This window comes from Silurus meridionalis, chromosome 3 (genome assembly GCF_014805685.1).
Source record: "Silurus meridionalis isolate SWU-2019-XX chromosome 3, ASM1480568v1, whole genome shotgun sequence".
NCBI classification, from domain to species: domain Eukaryota; kingdom Metazoa; phylum Chordata; class Actinopteri; order Siluriformes; family Siluridae; genus Silurus; species Silurus meridionalis.
This window is the reverse complement of record NC_060886.1, coordinates 27,962,041-27,977,587: the sequence shown is the minus strand read 5'-3', so window position 1 is coordinate 27,977,587 and position 15,547 is coordinate 27,962,041. Positions and strand designations below refer to the sequence as shown.

General features: G+C 39.0%; 1 protein-coding gene across 2 annotated transcripts; it reads right to left on the bottom strand.

The window, feature by feature from the left end:
- Nucleotides 1-1,864: 1,864 nt before the first annotated feature.
- mrasa (muscle RAS oncogene homolog a) lies at nucleotides 1,865-14,916 on the bottom strand. Of its 2 annotated transcripts, none has more exons than XM_046844627.1 (6): nucleotides 14,458-14,916; nucleotides 8,875-9,081; nucleotides 7,776-7,929; nucleotides 7,541-7,640; nucleotides 4,939-5,018; nucleotides 1,865-2,580 (listed from the first exon to the last, which is right to left on the bottom strand). In XM_046844627.1, the coding sequence occupies exons 2-6, from the start codon at nucleotides 9,065-9,067 to the stop codon at nucleotides 2,481-2,483; spliced, it is 627 nt and encodes a 208-aa protein (XP_046700583.1). In that variant the 5' UTR covers nucleotides 9,068-9,081; nucleotides 14,458-14,916; the 3' UTR covers nucleotides 1,865-2,480. The 2 variants fall into 2 exon arrangements, with proteins under 2 accessions (XP_046700583.1, XP_046700584.1); XM_046844628.1 differs by lacking the exon at nucleotides 14,458-14,916 and adding an exon at nucleotides 10,111-10,270.
- Nucleotides 14,917-15,547: the final 631 nt, after the last annotated feature.

Below are 15,547 nucleotides of genomic sequence, written 5' to 3'. Positions count from 1 at the left end.
AGGTGATCGAAGACACATATAAATAAGATCCCCAGAGTTTATAGGAAAAATATAATAATGACAATAAACTGCTAGTGCTTGTGAGACGCCCCCTAGATGTAATAAATGTCATTACATGAAGGAATTATGACAGTTTATTGTCTCACTAAAACAAGGGAGGTCTAAGTTCATATTGCATTTGTTTTGTCAGCCTTATGTGGTTCTTCTTCAAACGGTTACCTCGAAGTTGGAGACACACAATAGTATAGGATGTTTTTGCATACGTAGCATTAAAGCTTCCCTTTGGGAGATCTTGAGTGGCCTGCTCTAGAACTTCTAGAGCTCTAGAAGGAATTAAAACACTGTCTGCACCCCAGGCCTCCCCACCCTACATCAGCAGATGACGTTCCTCACATCCCCGTGTTTAAATAAGCACAAATCTACACAAGCGCACTCCAAAATCTAGTGGAACATCCTCCCAGAAGAGACGATATGCGGAATAGTGTGTTCAAAAAAGCACAATCTTATGGTCAGGTGTCCATGAATGTTTTTGTGTTCACACAGAAAAATTGTATGAATGTAAAAAAAAGTATGTATTTGTACACCTTAATGATTCCCAGATCTTCGAATACTGCACACTGTCCCATTTTTTTACCCTTCACATACTGTATTTACAACAATGAAAACATACACAGTTGGTGTGCCCACAAATATGCAATTACATCATAGGTTCGTCTACGATCTTTATGTTCACAATCAAATTATAAACACTGAATGTAAAGACTGGCCATTCATTATCATTTAAACTTCGAAGGTATGGAGACTTTGGGTGTCTTCAGGGATGCCTCACATTACAGCACACATCAGAGACAATACACTGTTTATAACAAGGTTTAACTGGAAATCATTCATCTTCTATAGATTGTCCTTCTGGGAAACATCATAAAAGTTCATTTTCCTTTTAAGGTCCATTGAGTTACGAGAATTATCATGTAAAACCCTCTTCACGATTCTAACTATAAAAGAAACAAGTGTATGCACAAGGCTCATATTTCCTTATCACTTCTCTTGAAGCTCCTGCTGATTCTGAGAAAAGACAGGAAGTAGAGGATGTTATCAGCGTCGCTCGTAGATTGTCAACTTCCTGCTTTCCGACATGAAAACATCTTTTCTATGGAAGTATGAAAAGTTCAGCATCGATGTAAAGAAAAAAACATTCAATGTAATATGATCTGATCCCATATATTTTCTAGAATTTGATACAACATCAGCCTACAGTGGAGATGATTGGACATGAACATGATTCTTTATATTTGTGCGCCTACTGTATTTGGTCGAAGGTGTAGTGTGGCAGTATTACAGCAGCATCACATCTGGTGGATGCTTTATGTATTATAAAATAAAAAACAATCAAATCCAGCTGTTTTGGGGCAGTTGTGGGATTTGAAAAAAAGAAACTTTCAGGTTCACCTGTACAGAAGCTCAAACACTGAATGAATCAGATTAGAATAAATCTCAATAAAAAGACTTTTTTAAATAAAAAATGTAAAAAGGAACAATTCCTAATATATTTACGCTAGTCTGGTAATGCAGATGTAAAAAAAAATAATAAAAAAAAAAAAAAAAAAAAAAATGCCCTCTATTGTTTTGGGAGCAAAAATTGAAAGTTGTTAGTGCAGCATGAAGATGATGTGATACAATAATAGACAAAAAAATGCAAAAAAAAAATACATTGATAAGGAAATCAAAAAATAAATACAAAAAAAAAACAATGAGCAGACTATATAAGTGCAACATAAGCCATTTAAAACCGACGGCAAAAAAGTCTTTAGTACGTCGACCGTGGATGATATCTGTGCAATATCAAATATCAAAGTGCAAAAAAAAAAAAAAACAATGAGCAGACTATATAAGTGCAACATAAGCCATTTAAAACCGACGGCAAAAAAAAAGTCTTTAGTACGTCGACCGTGGATGATATCTGTGCAATATCAAATATCAAAGTGCAAAAAAAAAACAAAAAAAAAACAATGAAAAGGTCCATTCCGGTCTCACCTGTCCATTTGTGCTTAACAGTAAAGGCCATGTTGAGGAGGTATCCCAAATTCCCAAGACAGCATTAGCATTCTCCTGTGCTAATGACTGGCTTTTCTTTTGGCCAAGCCACAACTTCATACACTTCATATCAGTACAAAGACGCAAAAGCGATAAGAGCGAAAAACCGTCCATCCCACTGAACACATGGAAGGCAGCCAGCACCCTATACGCTTATGACAATCGAGCTCGAGAAAAGGCCTGAACATCTGCACAGCCCATAACCTCCACTCAACTCGTCTCTGCAGGTGTGCAAAACAGCTGCTAACCATTTAAGACGTCTTTTCAGCTTGGCAGTATCTTTTATTATTATTATTATTATTATCATTATTATTATTTTAATCTGTGCTTTCCCTGCCGATCGCGGCGAGACCGCCGTTCTGTATTGAGCAAGAAAGAGCACGAGGTCACAATATTGTGCAACGGAATTTGGGAGAAACGTCTGCTCGGTCTCCTCGCCATTTCATCTTCTTCTTTTTCTTCAGATTCCTCTCTGGTACTTGTTGTCTAAGAGAGAATAGAAGGAAGTTTTAAAAAAAGGAAAGGGAAATACAGAAGATAGAGGTGGGGAGATAACGGGGTGACTTGAGTCAGAAAAAAAATTCCTGCAAAAACATTTTCTGATTAGTTCTTACACAAAAAGGGTTACGCTCAGGTTGCTTGATGTCTTCTGGACTATTTTACTTGCAATAAGCTCATTATTTTCTTAATAGCTTCAGTTATTACCATGTGTCAGCTTCATCCTCAAATCACTAAGCTGTTGTGTTGATTCAGAATGCAGATGCATGAATTATCATCAACCTTCCTACGATCTTCAATAGTATCCCACTTCTGGCTTCCTGTAGCTGCCCACATCACATCTGAAACAACCTCACGAATCTCATCTCACCCTGCTACCTCGGATCCTCAAACACTGCTCAACTGGTCGTACCATCTCTCAGGCTACAAGAAGACATGCCTCAAGACTCATATTGGTGGTGGAACGAATACACTTGATGTTCATGGTTCTTCAAACTACATCTACTTCTTCCAGGATTACTTTACTATACTATTTTTTCACTCCCAAAAAACCTGTAGACTGATGGTACTCATCATCTGGAACCTAGTGAAAGTTATCAATCTGTATTTGTTGATGAAGACGTCAAAGTACTTCCTGTAAATCACCGTGGATACGGAAATCTTTCAATACCATATATGTAATGTGTTGCATTATAAATCTGTGATTATATTTATATATGATGATAGCATTTGGCAGACGCTGGTATCCAGAGTGACTAATAACAGTGCTCTGAACTCTATTAATACTCTGAACTTTATTAATAATGCATCCTGGTACTGGTTCATTAGGATACAGGCTTTGTTAGACACATGGGGGTACATCAGGGTTAAACAGGGTTGAATTTTGACTGTAATTAATATTAAGATTTTTGCTACAACTGCTATCAATAGTTTTGCCCTCAAGTGTTCATTGGTGAAAAACCCTGGACAATGGTCTCCTAGATGAGGATGGGTCTTCTGGGTCCTTTTGAGTATGGTTCCTCTCAAGGTTTCTTCCCCATACCATCATCGTTTTTCCTTGCCACTGTAATCTCTGACTACTCATTGGGGACAGACTTATAGGGACAATTGTATTACTTAAAATGATTATTATACAGTACACTAAATGGACAAGAGTATTGGGACACCATCCATTGGGATTTCCTGCCATCTGTGTTTCTTCAACAAACTATTACGCCAAAATTGGAGGCGTACAGCGGTATAGGATGTCTTTGGATGCTTAAAATGTTACCTTCATTTGAAGCAGTAAACCCAAACCTGTTCAAGCATGACAATGCCTCCATGCACAAAACCAAAAAAAATGGTTTATATGGGTAGGAGTGGAGGTTCTTGAGTGGCCTCCTTATTGAACGGAAGAATTTGAATGCTGACTGCACCCCAGGCCTCAAAGTACATCACTACCTGACTTTACTAACACCCTTGTGTATGAATGAGCACGATTCTACACAACCAGACCTCCCAAAAGACTGGTGGTCACTGTAACAGTAAATGGGGAATACATGTGGAATTGAATGTTCATAAAGCGCTTACAAATCTATAAAATCTGTCCATATAGCGTGTTTCTGTGAAGCTGCTTTGGGACAATATTTATTGTCAAAAGTACTATACAAATGAATTTGAACTGAACTATAAACTGTACATACTTGTGGTTAAAGTTTAATTTAGAAATTCAGCAAAAGATATAATAAGAATAATGACTCTTGCGCTCTGGAGATTTTTTTTATTGTGCACAATGCGGGTTATTGCCTAATGGCTGTGTAGTGTATACAAAGTGGATACGCTAGACAAAGATATGATTAACGTCCCTGATTTGAAGTGGAAAACCTTATATTTGGAGGGCAGGGGGACACTACATGATTCTTTAGTTCACATTTTCTACTTTTTCAGGCTTAAAGACAAGTGCTTGGTGGTTAGGGAAAGCATTTTAAATATTATATTACTATAAAAAAAATGCTTCTATTAAAGAAACATCTGGCAACCTTGCGGGTGATGAAAATCTGTTTGCCTGGCTAGTCTATGAATAGTCTTCTGGAACTTTCATCATGCAAATATTGCACTTTTTATAAGATTTGGCCCTTGATATGTTAAAATGTTTCCCCTCTTTAAATGCAACTGGCTGTCGGTAAGCAGGAGGTAAACATGGCAACGTATGAGGGCAGTGGGATTGCTGGAAAAAGCTCTGCACATTACCATACAGTTGTGAGTATTAGAGATGCACAGTATTCTAAACGATTAATCGTTAAATCGCACAGGAATATGATAATCACACTATAGCTTACATGTATACATCTTGAACCATTGCCCTACCTGATTACTCGGACCAGCTCGTGAAAGGCTTTGTCCACGTTCATGGGTGGATCCTTAGCGCTCGTCTCGATGTAAGTGATCTGTTTTGTGAATGAAAGATTTTTTTTTCCCAATGAATCTCATACACGATGCAACTCTAATACATGATGACTCACAGGTTCTATAAATATAAAGAAAGACAGCTGGAAATAAAAGGACCGTCTTCGACTGGATCATCACGTGGGCAAACAGGACCTTAATAACAGCCTGTTTTTAGGGCTGAGTCAACAGAGGAGCCTGCAATTCACCACACACACTAAAATAAGCTTCTGGCTCTGTGTCTCTGCCAATCCCACTAGTCTTTGGGCTCGAGGGGGAAAAAACCAAGCTCTCTTCCTGTGTTGGTTCCATCTTTGCCAAAGAACTGTATTTGCAATTCTATTTGAGCTTGCTCATCGTTTTCTAATTAAAGCAACTTAGTTGGAGATGTGTTATGGAGAAATGCCAAAGCCTTATAGAGAGTGAGCTCTGACGTAGATGCTTTGGAATTTGTGCCAAAAGCTACTGCTTTGACAGTAAACATCATGCATATTTCGATGTCCAAAGAAAATCTATAAACGCTTCTTTAATGCCATCGAACATTATATTGTTTAGAGTGGCATGTGAAGCCCCCTTTAGCAGATAATGCATACATCGAAATATTTCATCGCATAACATTTTCCTCGCAGACGCAAAATAAACCCAAATCTGTCCTGCAATAAATGCAAGGCTGCTAAGGAACCCTTACGCATCGCTTTTGCGGGGGTAGGGGTTCGTGTTCAAGCAGTTCTGGTCAAGTGTTTGCATAGAATTGGGGAAAATTGGTTTATTGGGACTTAGTGAAGAACTTGCTACTGGCATTAGGGGGGGTTCATCTCCAATAATGGATTATGTTACGATTTATTATGGAAAGATTTCCTTTGGTGGCTCAGTAGATTTTGTAGAATTGATCACTTATTCCATGACATTACATTTGACGAAATCTGGGGCCCCTTTGTAAGGTAGCTAGAAGATAGAGGCGGAACATGTTTCACCCTAGGGAAAAATCTAGCTTAGAAGAGGTTAAAAATAAGGTTGGGTTCGATTTTATTTTACTTTTAATTGTGTATGTGTCCCTATTTCAGAGTCAGATAAATTCTATTATTCTATTTTCAGATTCAGGTGGATGTTTCATATAACTTAAGGTGCTTCCTGCCATTAAAATGATATTAATTAAAGTAGATGTCGCATTAATAAATACAACTTCCGAATTAAAACATGAGCAGTGTCACATGACCAGAATAAAGTGCCTACTGAAAGGAGAGTGAAAGTATCAGCGACTTCCTTCATGCGTTTCTGTCTAAAGACAAAGTGAGGAAATGACTTTTTTGTCCTTCGCACTCCTTCTCCTTGCCCCGTGCGGTTACACTTGTGGTCTCGCCACTGCTTCTTATTTAATTTATATTCATATTCTCTTTTTAAAGTAGCGAGGAACGTGATGTTTTCTGAAATCTAGCAGAGGGAACGTACGCGGTTTCTTCACCATACTCCGAATGCTGTGTCTGCGTATCAGAATCAGTTTAGAATCAGAAGGTTTATTGGCAAAGTGTGTTGGTACACACAAGGAATTTGGTTCCAGCTGTTAGCTTGGACTATACAAGACAAAACAAACGAGACGAGACAAAACAGACTATACAAGACGATACAGACAATGTGAGACAATATGAGTATGAGAATTAAACAGGAATACAGAGTATATGACAGAGCAGTAATGTACATAATGTGTAAGAGTGCATGGTAGTGCGAATAACAGTATTGTGCATGAGGTATGATAAAGAGATTACTTTAGAATTTTGCAAATAAATGGACTCAAATATTAATATACTCACAAATGCTATATAATGCCAATGGAATGAAATCACTTAATAGTGCATGGAAATGAAAATTGTGGTCACTTCTGAGCAAAAGTTACTTCTCAGCCAAACCATGGATACATTATATGGACAAAAGTTTATATGGACTCCTGAAAATAAGATTCAAATGTTCTGAACTCCATTCCACATTTATTTCTCATATAATGAGATGAAATTGATTGTTTCCAGGGAGTTTAATGCTCAATGGCGATAAGAAATTCAAGTACCAATGTAGGGTGTGGAGGCTTGAAGTGCAGTCAGGATTATTAATCAGCCCATTAGTGTTTAGTAGGACTGACGTCAATCTATACCAGGCCACCTAACACCTTCCAGTCTAATACATGAAACAACTTTCAGGTGTCCCAATACTTTTGCCCATATAGTGTTTCTTTCATTTTATAAAATTGAGTCTTGATTTTTATGGATTACATGTGTAGCAAAGAAGTGCATGGTCAGCTTCTCCTTCAACCACATTTAACTCATATTATGTATAAGTAATGTGATTTTCTAATATGTAGTGAAGTAAAAGTTTCCCAAATTGGAAATACTCTGATCAAGTACAAAATGTAAATAATGTACTGGTTATAAGTAATATATAATTTAGACAAAAAGACAGGTAATGATTGTTAAGGGTTAAAACTAAAACATGAAAGGCTGAGCAAAAGAGGACATAAACGTATAGTCAAACCTACACTGTGTTTGGCAGCCATCTCACATCCCTGTTCATTCGTCACCTTCCTCAAATGAACCAGGTCCACTTTATTAGCTACGAGGATCATGGGAAAGGACTCTCTGCAAGAAAGAAAACACAACAGACTCTTTAGTGGCACACTGCTATTCAAGACGAAATGAAAGCCACAAGCTGTGAGATGTTCTACTTCCAGGTTTAAAGGTGTCAGTGAGGGAAGAGACGAATGGCGATCTCACCGATCTTTCACCCTGAGGATGAGCTGGTGAAATCGGTCGACGTGCTCGAAGCTGGCCTTGTCTGTGACCGAGAAGACAATGAGGAAGCCGTCTCCAGTCCTCATATACTGCTCACGCATGGCACTGAACTCCTCCTGACCTGCTGTGTCCAGTACTGTAAAAGAAAACAAGGAGGAAACATTAAAACTATGCTGTGTTTGTAGATTATCATTCGACTGTACTTAGCTTTGGTTAAAGACTGGATGGGAATACACTTATGTTTTCATTGCTTTTACAGTGTGGCCAAATTACACAATTAACAGGTTACAACTTCCTCTGATTGAGTCAATACGGTAGAACACAACGACTTATATCGTAATGTTAGGTTGTGCCGCTAATATCTAACACGAAGCTTAGTATCTTCTGGTACGAGGTTCCACTAGATTTTTAGAGTGTTCTTGTGGAGATTTTGTGCTCATTCAGCAACAAGGGAATTCTTAAAGTCAGGTACTGGTGTAGGTGACGTGTAGACCTCCAGTGTTCCAATTCGTCCAATGGTGTTCAATAGGGTTGAGGTCAGAGCTCTATAGCTGGCCACTTAAGAGTTTCCACACTAAAGTATATCTTCATGGAGCTGGCATTGTTTCACAATCCTAGTTCAAGTGAAAATTACATTGTATTACATTCAAACACATGTTACTGTACAATACTGTACAATTGTGTGCCTCCAATTTCTATAATGTATATGAAGTCAACTTGGTCACCAAGAAGAATCAACCATCAGAATTATGCACCTGTGCAATTACAGCTAACTGATCAGCCGGGAGGTTAAGGGTCTTATTCAGGGGCCAAAATGAGTTGGTGCATGCTAATGATTTTCAATGATGAATATGTATTGCAGTTCAGCAAGCAAATTAGTAGCTTCACCACCAGGTCTATACTTGATCAATTCGACCAGTGTGCAGGCTCGGGCGAATATAACTGAATTAAAAAAGGAACAGATGGCTGGTTTTGTGTGAAAAGAAAATGCACAAAAATTAGCAAACAGAAAACAAACATATTCAAATCAAGCATAATTACAAATCCCATAATGAATAAATAAAGTGTTTGTCAGCCTTACCGTCCAGAATCGCCCACTGGCCATCGATCTCTGTGTGCTTCAGGTACGAGTCCTCGATGGTCGGGTCATAGTCTGGCACAAAGATTTTCTGGAAGAACTGGATGGTGAGGGCGCTCTTTCCCACACCGCCGTCGCCCACCACCACCAGCTTGTAGGTGGGGAGGTTGTCGCTTGGCACGGCGCTGGTTGCCATAGCAACACTTAGACCTGCAAGACAGTGTGGGGGGGGAGAACGCATTATTTCTACTAGGCTACATGGTGACGATGGAAGGAGGTGTGAGAACGTTCCTCGAATAAAACGTACGTTTTATTTTAAACTTTACAATTGAAGAAGAGCTTCAACAATTGTTGTCCCGGTAGTCCTCCCCAGGCTCTGGTTTGTCCTTAAATGTCCTTTTCTGAGGAGAGTTCTCATGTTGCTTTTACACTCAGCATGGGTTTGCTTTTGTGTATCTGATACCAGTATGACCAATATTAGTCTTGAATCACTGAAGAGTTTGTGATCAGAGTAAAACTATGAGGATATGATGTACAATACAACACTGACTGCACCGGTTATGGATTCAAACTCAAAATGTTTTCATCTTGTGCCTTCATATTTGCAGACCATACAAACTGAGCGAACCCAGCTAAAGATCTACAGATGTGGATCGGGATCTGGAGCATGGTATATCTTCAATTTTGACTCCCCTGGTGGCAATAAGAGCTCTGATCTCTACTGATCTATGTCATTAAAAAAGTGGGATTTTCCTATTTCTGGAATAAAGAAATCAGACGAAACTTATAGTTTTATACTTTTAGTTTCAACAAAAAAATAGAACCAAAGCAAAAACTCCAAATAGATGCCTTCTGGTCTCGCTGGTTTATGTAAATTGATATTAAAATGTATTCATGGTTCTCCTTTTGTTCCAAACAACCAAGACATCATGATATGGAAGTGTGGTATGAGATTTTATCAACAAAATCATTACTATGTATATCTGGTTATAAAAACAACAACTCTGGTATGCTCAAGAAGGTCTTTGGAGTATGTTGAAAAAAAAAATGGACTAAAAAATGGACTAACGGCCCACAGATCCCACGTGTCCCCCCCAGTTATTAAAGGTTTTCTTCAAAAATTAAATCAGCCTTCATCTAAGAGACTTACTCGCACCTCAGACTGTTGACGGGTCTAATATAAATAAAGATCCCACCGTTCCAAGTCAAAACGCAACATATGTACATATCTATACTTACAGATCTCCACTGCCAAATGCACTTTAGCTCAGTCTTGCAGCTTTAAACTTTCACACACAGCACACTTCTTGTTTAATTCCATCTGTAAATCTGTTTCTTAGCTTTAAAAAAAAAGCCTGAACCTTGATTCAGTCCAAGTGATCACTGACCCACTGACACACTCTTGACACACCAGCTGTGCCAGTAAAACAGTCTCCACCCCCAGTGTGTGAATTTGGTCCGCTCCGGGAGGAAACGCCTGTCAGCAGGCGATGGCCGGCCCTTCCGGCTCTGCACAATGTGAGGAAACACTTTGTTTCCTTCCTTCCTAATTCCACTTCGCGTTCACCTTACTTCGCGAGGGAATCGGAAAGACGTCTCACTCTCATAGGCACCGTAGACAGGGACCTGAATATTCCATCAACTGAAACACAATTTTCATTACATTGAAATTACTGGTGTCAGTTCAGGAAAACTAGACGGAATTCTGAATAAAAATGATTCTGCCTGCCAGTAATACACTTTTCCACCCATATGTGGTTCCTCCCTAAACTGTTACCACACATTTGGAATCATACAATTCTATAGAATGTCTCTGAACATGCTAGCATTAAATTTTTTCTTCAAATGAACTCATCCTGAAACAGATTTGGGACAATGCTCCTGTGTGTAAAGCAAGCTGCCTGAAGATATGCTTTACATCTATTGGAGTGGAAGATCTTGTGTGTGAAGAACATTGACCTCAATCCTATTTGAACATCTTTTACCACATCCGCAATTCCTGAACACCTTTCAGGACCTTCACCTACATCAGGACCTGACGTGGCTGAATGAGCACAAATCTCCTCAACCACACTTCAAAATCTAGTGGAACATCATCCCAGAAGAGTAGAGGGAATTATAACTGGAAATGGAGACAAACTGTGGAATAGGATGTTAAAAAATCAAACTTCTTTAAACTTCTTATATGCACAAACCTTTGTCTTTATACTGCATACAAATATTGCTGACTAATATATTAACTAATAACATTCCAAGGAAAAACTTGCATCTGTAAGGAATTCCTTCACACTGGTTCCCAACCAAGATCGACACAATATGTGCTTTTTGAATTTCCGAAGAAAAAGAAGAAAAAAAGAAACGCTGGCTAGTTAGAAAAGAGGGCAATTTTTTTCTTTCTCGGTTTCTCCTTCCGCCTACCCGCCACTTCTCACCTACCATATAACAGCTTCCTACGGAGGACAGTCAAAGCTTTCTCTGAGAAACTGCTGCATCATGAACACATTCTAAAGAAAGAACACAATAAGCGCAAACGTTTGTGTTTTACGAACCTCCAATTCCACAGTGTGTCCTCATTTGCCATAATAATAACCTTCACTCTTCTGGGAAGATGTTCCACTAGATTTTGGAGTGTGCTTGTGGAGATTTGTGCTCATTCAGCTACAAGGGTTAGTAAAGTCACGTACTGATGTAGAGCGACGTTCAGGAGGTGCATCCCGAAAGTGTTCAACAGGGTTGTGGTCAGAGCTCTAAAGCAGGAAATCTTCCACTCCAACCCACGTAAAGTAGTTCTCCTAGTTCCAAAGACGTCCAACGTACAATTGAGTGCCTCCAACTTTGTGGTAACAGTATTAGTCATTTCGACAACCAGGTTTTTTCAGAACACTGAAAACATTTACACTGGGTAATGTCTAGGAGCTCCTTTAAGAAGGTAGTGGATGGAGGTAAGTCATGTGACCGGAGCTCCTTTAAGAAGGTAGTGGATGGAGGTAAGTCATGTGACCAGAGCTCCTTTAAGAAGGTAGTGGATGGAGGTAAGTCATGTGACCGGAGCTCCTTTAAGAAGGTAGTGGATGGAGGTAAGTCATGTGACCGGAGCTCCTTTAAGAAGGTAGTGGATGGAGGTAAGACATGTGACCGGAGCTCCTTTAAGAAGGTAGTGGATGGAGGTAAGTCATGTGACCAGAGCTCCTTTAAGAAGGTAGTGGATGGAGGTAAGTCATGTGACCGGAGCTCCTTTAAGAAGGTAGTGGATGGAGGTAAGTCATGTGACCGGAGCTCCTTTAAGATAAGATAAGATAAGATAAGATAAGATAAGATAAGATAAGATAAGATAAGATAAACCTTTATTCGTCCCTCAGTGGGGAAATTTCTTAGGTAGTGGATGGAGGTAAGAAGGTAGTGGATGGAGGAAAGTCATGTGACCAGAGCTCCTTTAAGAAGGTAGTGAATGGAGGTAAGTCATGTGACCAGAGCCCCTTTAAGAAGGTAGCGGATGGAGGTAAGACATGTGACCGAGGCATCATGACATGCATCAAGAGTGAGTCCTAGACAGATGTGGAGGAGAGAATCCGGTAATTTTCCAAAATAAAACAGAATCAGATAATAAATAAAACAGAAATAATGTAAGTTATGTATTCTTTCTGTGCGGCCCGGTACCAATTGACCCACGGACCGGTGCCGGGCCGTGGCCCGGGGGTTGGGGACCACTGCTCTAGAATACAAAAATGATCCGTCTTAGTGTACGTTTATTCGCCTCTGGTGTTTCTTTCCAGCACTTTTTATATTGTATCACAAAATTTGCATAAAAAACTATGCGGATATGAAACATAGCTACAGGCTCGGCATCCGACACGATCGTGTTCGCATTTCCTCCAGTGATTAAGAGATAGAGCCTGCTTTTTTTTGTTGGGGTGGTGGGAGGTGAGGGTTAGGTGATAAAAATGCATTTTCCAACCACAACACGGTGAAGTTGTAGAGGTGTGTGTGTGTGTTGTCTGAACTGCAACACATTGATCAAATCATCAAATTGCACGCTCTCTCTACAAGATAAGACAATCTCAACTTTCTACCGATCTGCTCCGCTGATGTGTTTCGTGCAACGAACGTACCACGAACCCCTGTGACAATGTTAGCGTGAACTGTCGACCAAAATATTTCGCTCTTTCATCTGGCACATCTGGGAAACATGATATCGCAGCGCAATATAACCCTTTACCGATCGGATGTCTTGGATCCTTCCATGATTTAACGATGAAGATTCACGTTAAAAACATGCGGTTCTGCTGCTAATCTGTTGCTTGAAGATGCATGCCCCATGGTTCCTGAGAAGGTCATGTGACCTTTACAGGAGAACATCGCTAGCACTATAGCTAATTAATATTTTTGTAAAAATAAGAAACATTTCCTGTGAGATTCAATGTCAGATTAAGGACAAATCGGATGCAGATTCGGAATGCAGTGCGACAAATTCGAACCAAGTTTTGCACGTTCAGCAATTTATCGTAGTAGGTGTTCCTACTAATGGTTGCCTTGGTAACCGTTATTTGGAGGTGGTTGCAGCTAGTTGGAGTTCTGTTGAGGGGGGGTTACTACAAGAAGTCAAACCTGTTCAAGATTAGAGCTGCATTTTAGGCTCAGGCCACAATATCAGTGAATCGATCCACGGCATCATCGCCGATATGAGGAACTGTTGACCAAATTCGAGATTTTTGCAGAATTCAAGCTCAAGATATCGATCATTTCTTTTTCATTAAACACATTACAAGTTGCTGAAAAGTTCTTTGGCCTTCGAATACTTTCAGAGACCGAACTCCCTTTGTGTTGACGTACGATCACTTCATCAAGCTCCCAGCTGGTGTGTGTGTGTGTGTGTGTGTGTGTGTGTGTGTGTGTGTGTGTGTGTGTCCCCACAATACTTCTTTTGTCCATTCAGCACATTTGAAGTAACGGCCGATGCGTGTATTTCCGATCCGTCCTCGTCGTCATTTGCGATTCTTTTTTTTCTTATTTCTCAGTCTTGTGGTTTTTACCCAAAATGGAAAAAATGAACACTTATTCTCTAGTGCTTTCTAAACCCCCCCAAAAAAAGTTTCCATACAACCAGGGTTGCCAGATTGTGACTCACAAACTGGGATGCTATTCATCTCGAACCGTACCGCACCGTCCGGGTGGAAATGTATTTTATTATACACTAAACAGTGTGTGTCCGGATCACAGAATACACACAGAGTGTTACATCTGGCAACTCTGATTGTGTGTATGATTTTAGCAAGCACAAGCACAAGCACACAGACACACACAGACACACACACACACACACACACACACACACACACACACACACAACAACAGAACTGCTGAACAAACCATTTTCGCCAGGGTTTACCAGGGTATCAAAAGAGAATGTTGCTATTTTATTTATTTATTTGTTTGTTTGTTTATTTGTCAGATCTGACAGCTGCATGCCAATGACTAGAGAGCCGGAAACAGACACTCCCTCAAGTTTCAAGCTGATTTCACACACACACACACACACACACACACACACACACTGATCAACATTCATCTTCAAAGAAAGGGACTTACCACAGATCTCCTGGATGCCTGATGGAGAAGGGCTGTGACCCAATACCCTTCCCACATACCCTCAGTCTTAGTGTACACACTGTTTATTATTCAACAGGTTCTCCTTTATAGCACACCAGGGCTGTGTCTTCTCCTCCTTCCTCTGTTTCTTCTGTTCCTTCTTCTTCCGCTCTCGTCAATTTTTACTCTGCAACAAATCTTCACTTCGCAACCGAGGATGCTATAAATAGAAAAAAAGACAGCACGGTCTCGTCGGCAGGACGCTCCGACTTTGTGTCCCCCCCCTTTTTCTGTTGTTGTTGTCGGCGATGTAATTGAAGTGTTTCCGCTTTGGGTCCTTTCTACATCCTGTAAATGCTACGCTACAGTGTGTGTACTACAGTGTACAAGCTATATAAGCTCTCTTCTGTTCCTGATGTGCCAGATGTTGCAGCCTTTTTTTTTTCCCCCGCTGGAGAAAGTGGTTTATTCCGTCACGCCGAGTGCGTGCGTGCGTGCGTGCGTGCGTGTGTGTGTGTGTGTGTTTATATTTTACTGGACACTCTCACTCATATGTCTGGTGGATGACTGGATTCCACGTTTGAAGTGTTCCTTTGACATTCTATACAGATGTTGGGGGTGGGGGGGTGGTCGATGACTAGGAAAGATGGAAACTTATTATAGGAATTATTATTATTATTATTATTATTATTATTATTGTGTTATCATATCAATTATAGGAAGTATTATTATTATTATTATTATTATTATTATTATTATTATTATTATTATTATTATATTAATTATAGGTATAATTATTATTATTATTATTATTATTATTATATTATTATTATTATATTATTATTATTATTATTATTATATTATTATTATTATAATTATTATTATTATTATTATTATTATTATTATATTATTATTATTATTAATTATAGGTATAATTATTATTATTATTATTATTATTATTATTATTATTATTATTATTATATTAATTATAGGTATAATTATTATTATTATTATTATTATTATTATTATTATTATTGTATTATCATATCAATTATAGGAAGTATTATTATTATTATTATTATTATTATTA

What these genes read in the sequence shown, in the direction of transcription:
- mrasa (XM_046844627.1), bottom strand. Translation starts at nt 9,067, where the DNA reads ATGGCAACCAGCGCCGTGCCAAGCGACAACCTCCCCACCTACAAGCTG. An exon ending in CCAGTGGGCGATTCTGGACG is followed by an intron (nt 7,930 to 8,874) that starts GTAAGGCTGACA and finishes TTTCTTTTACAG; the next exon opens with TACTGGACACAGCAGGTCAG. An exon ending in AGATGGCTGCCAAACACAGT is followed by an intron (nt 5,019 to 7,540) that starts GTAGGTTTGACT and finishes TTCACAAAACAG; the next exon opens with ATCACTTACATCGAGACGAG.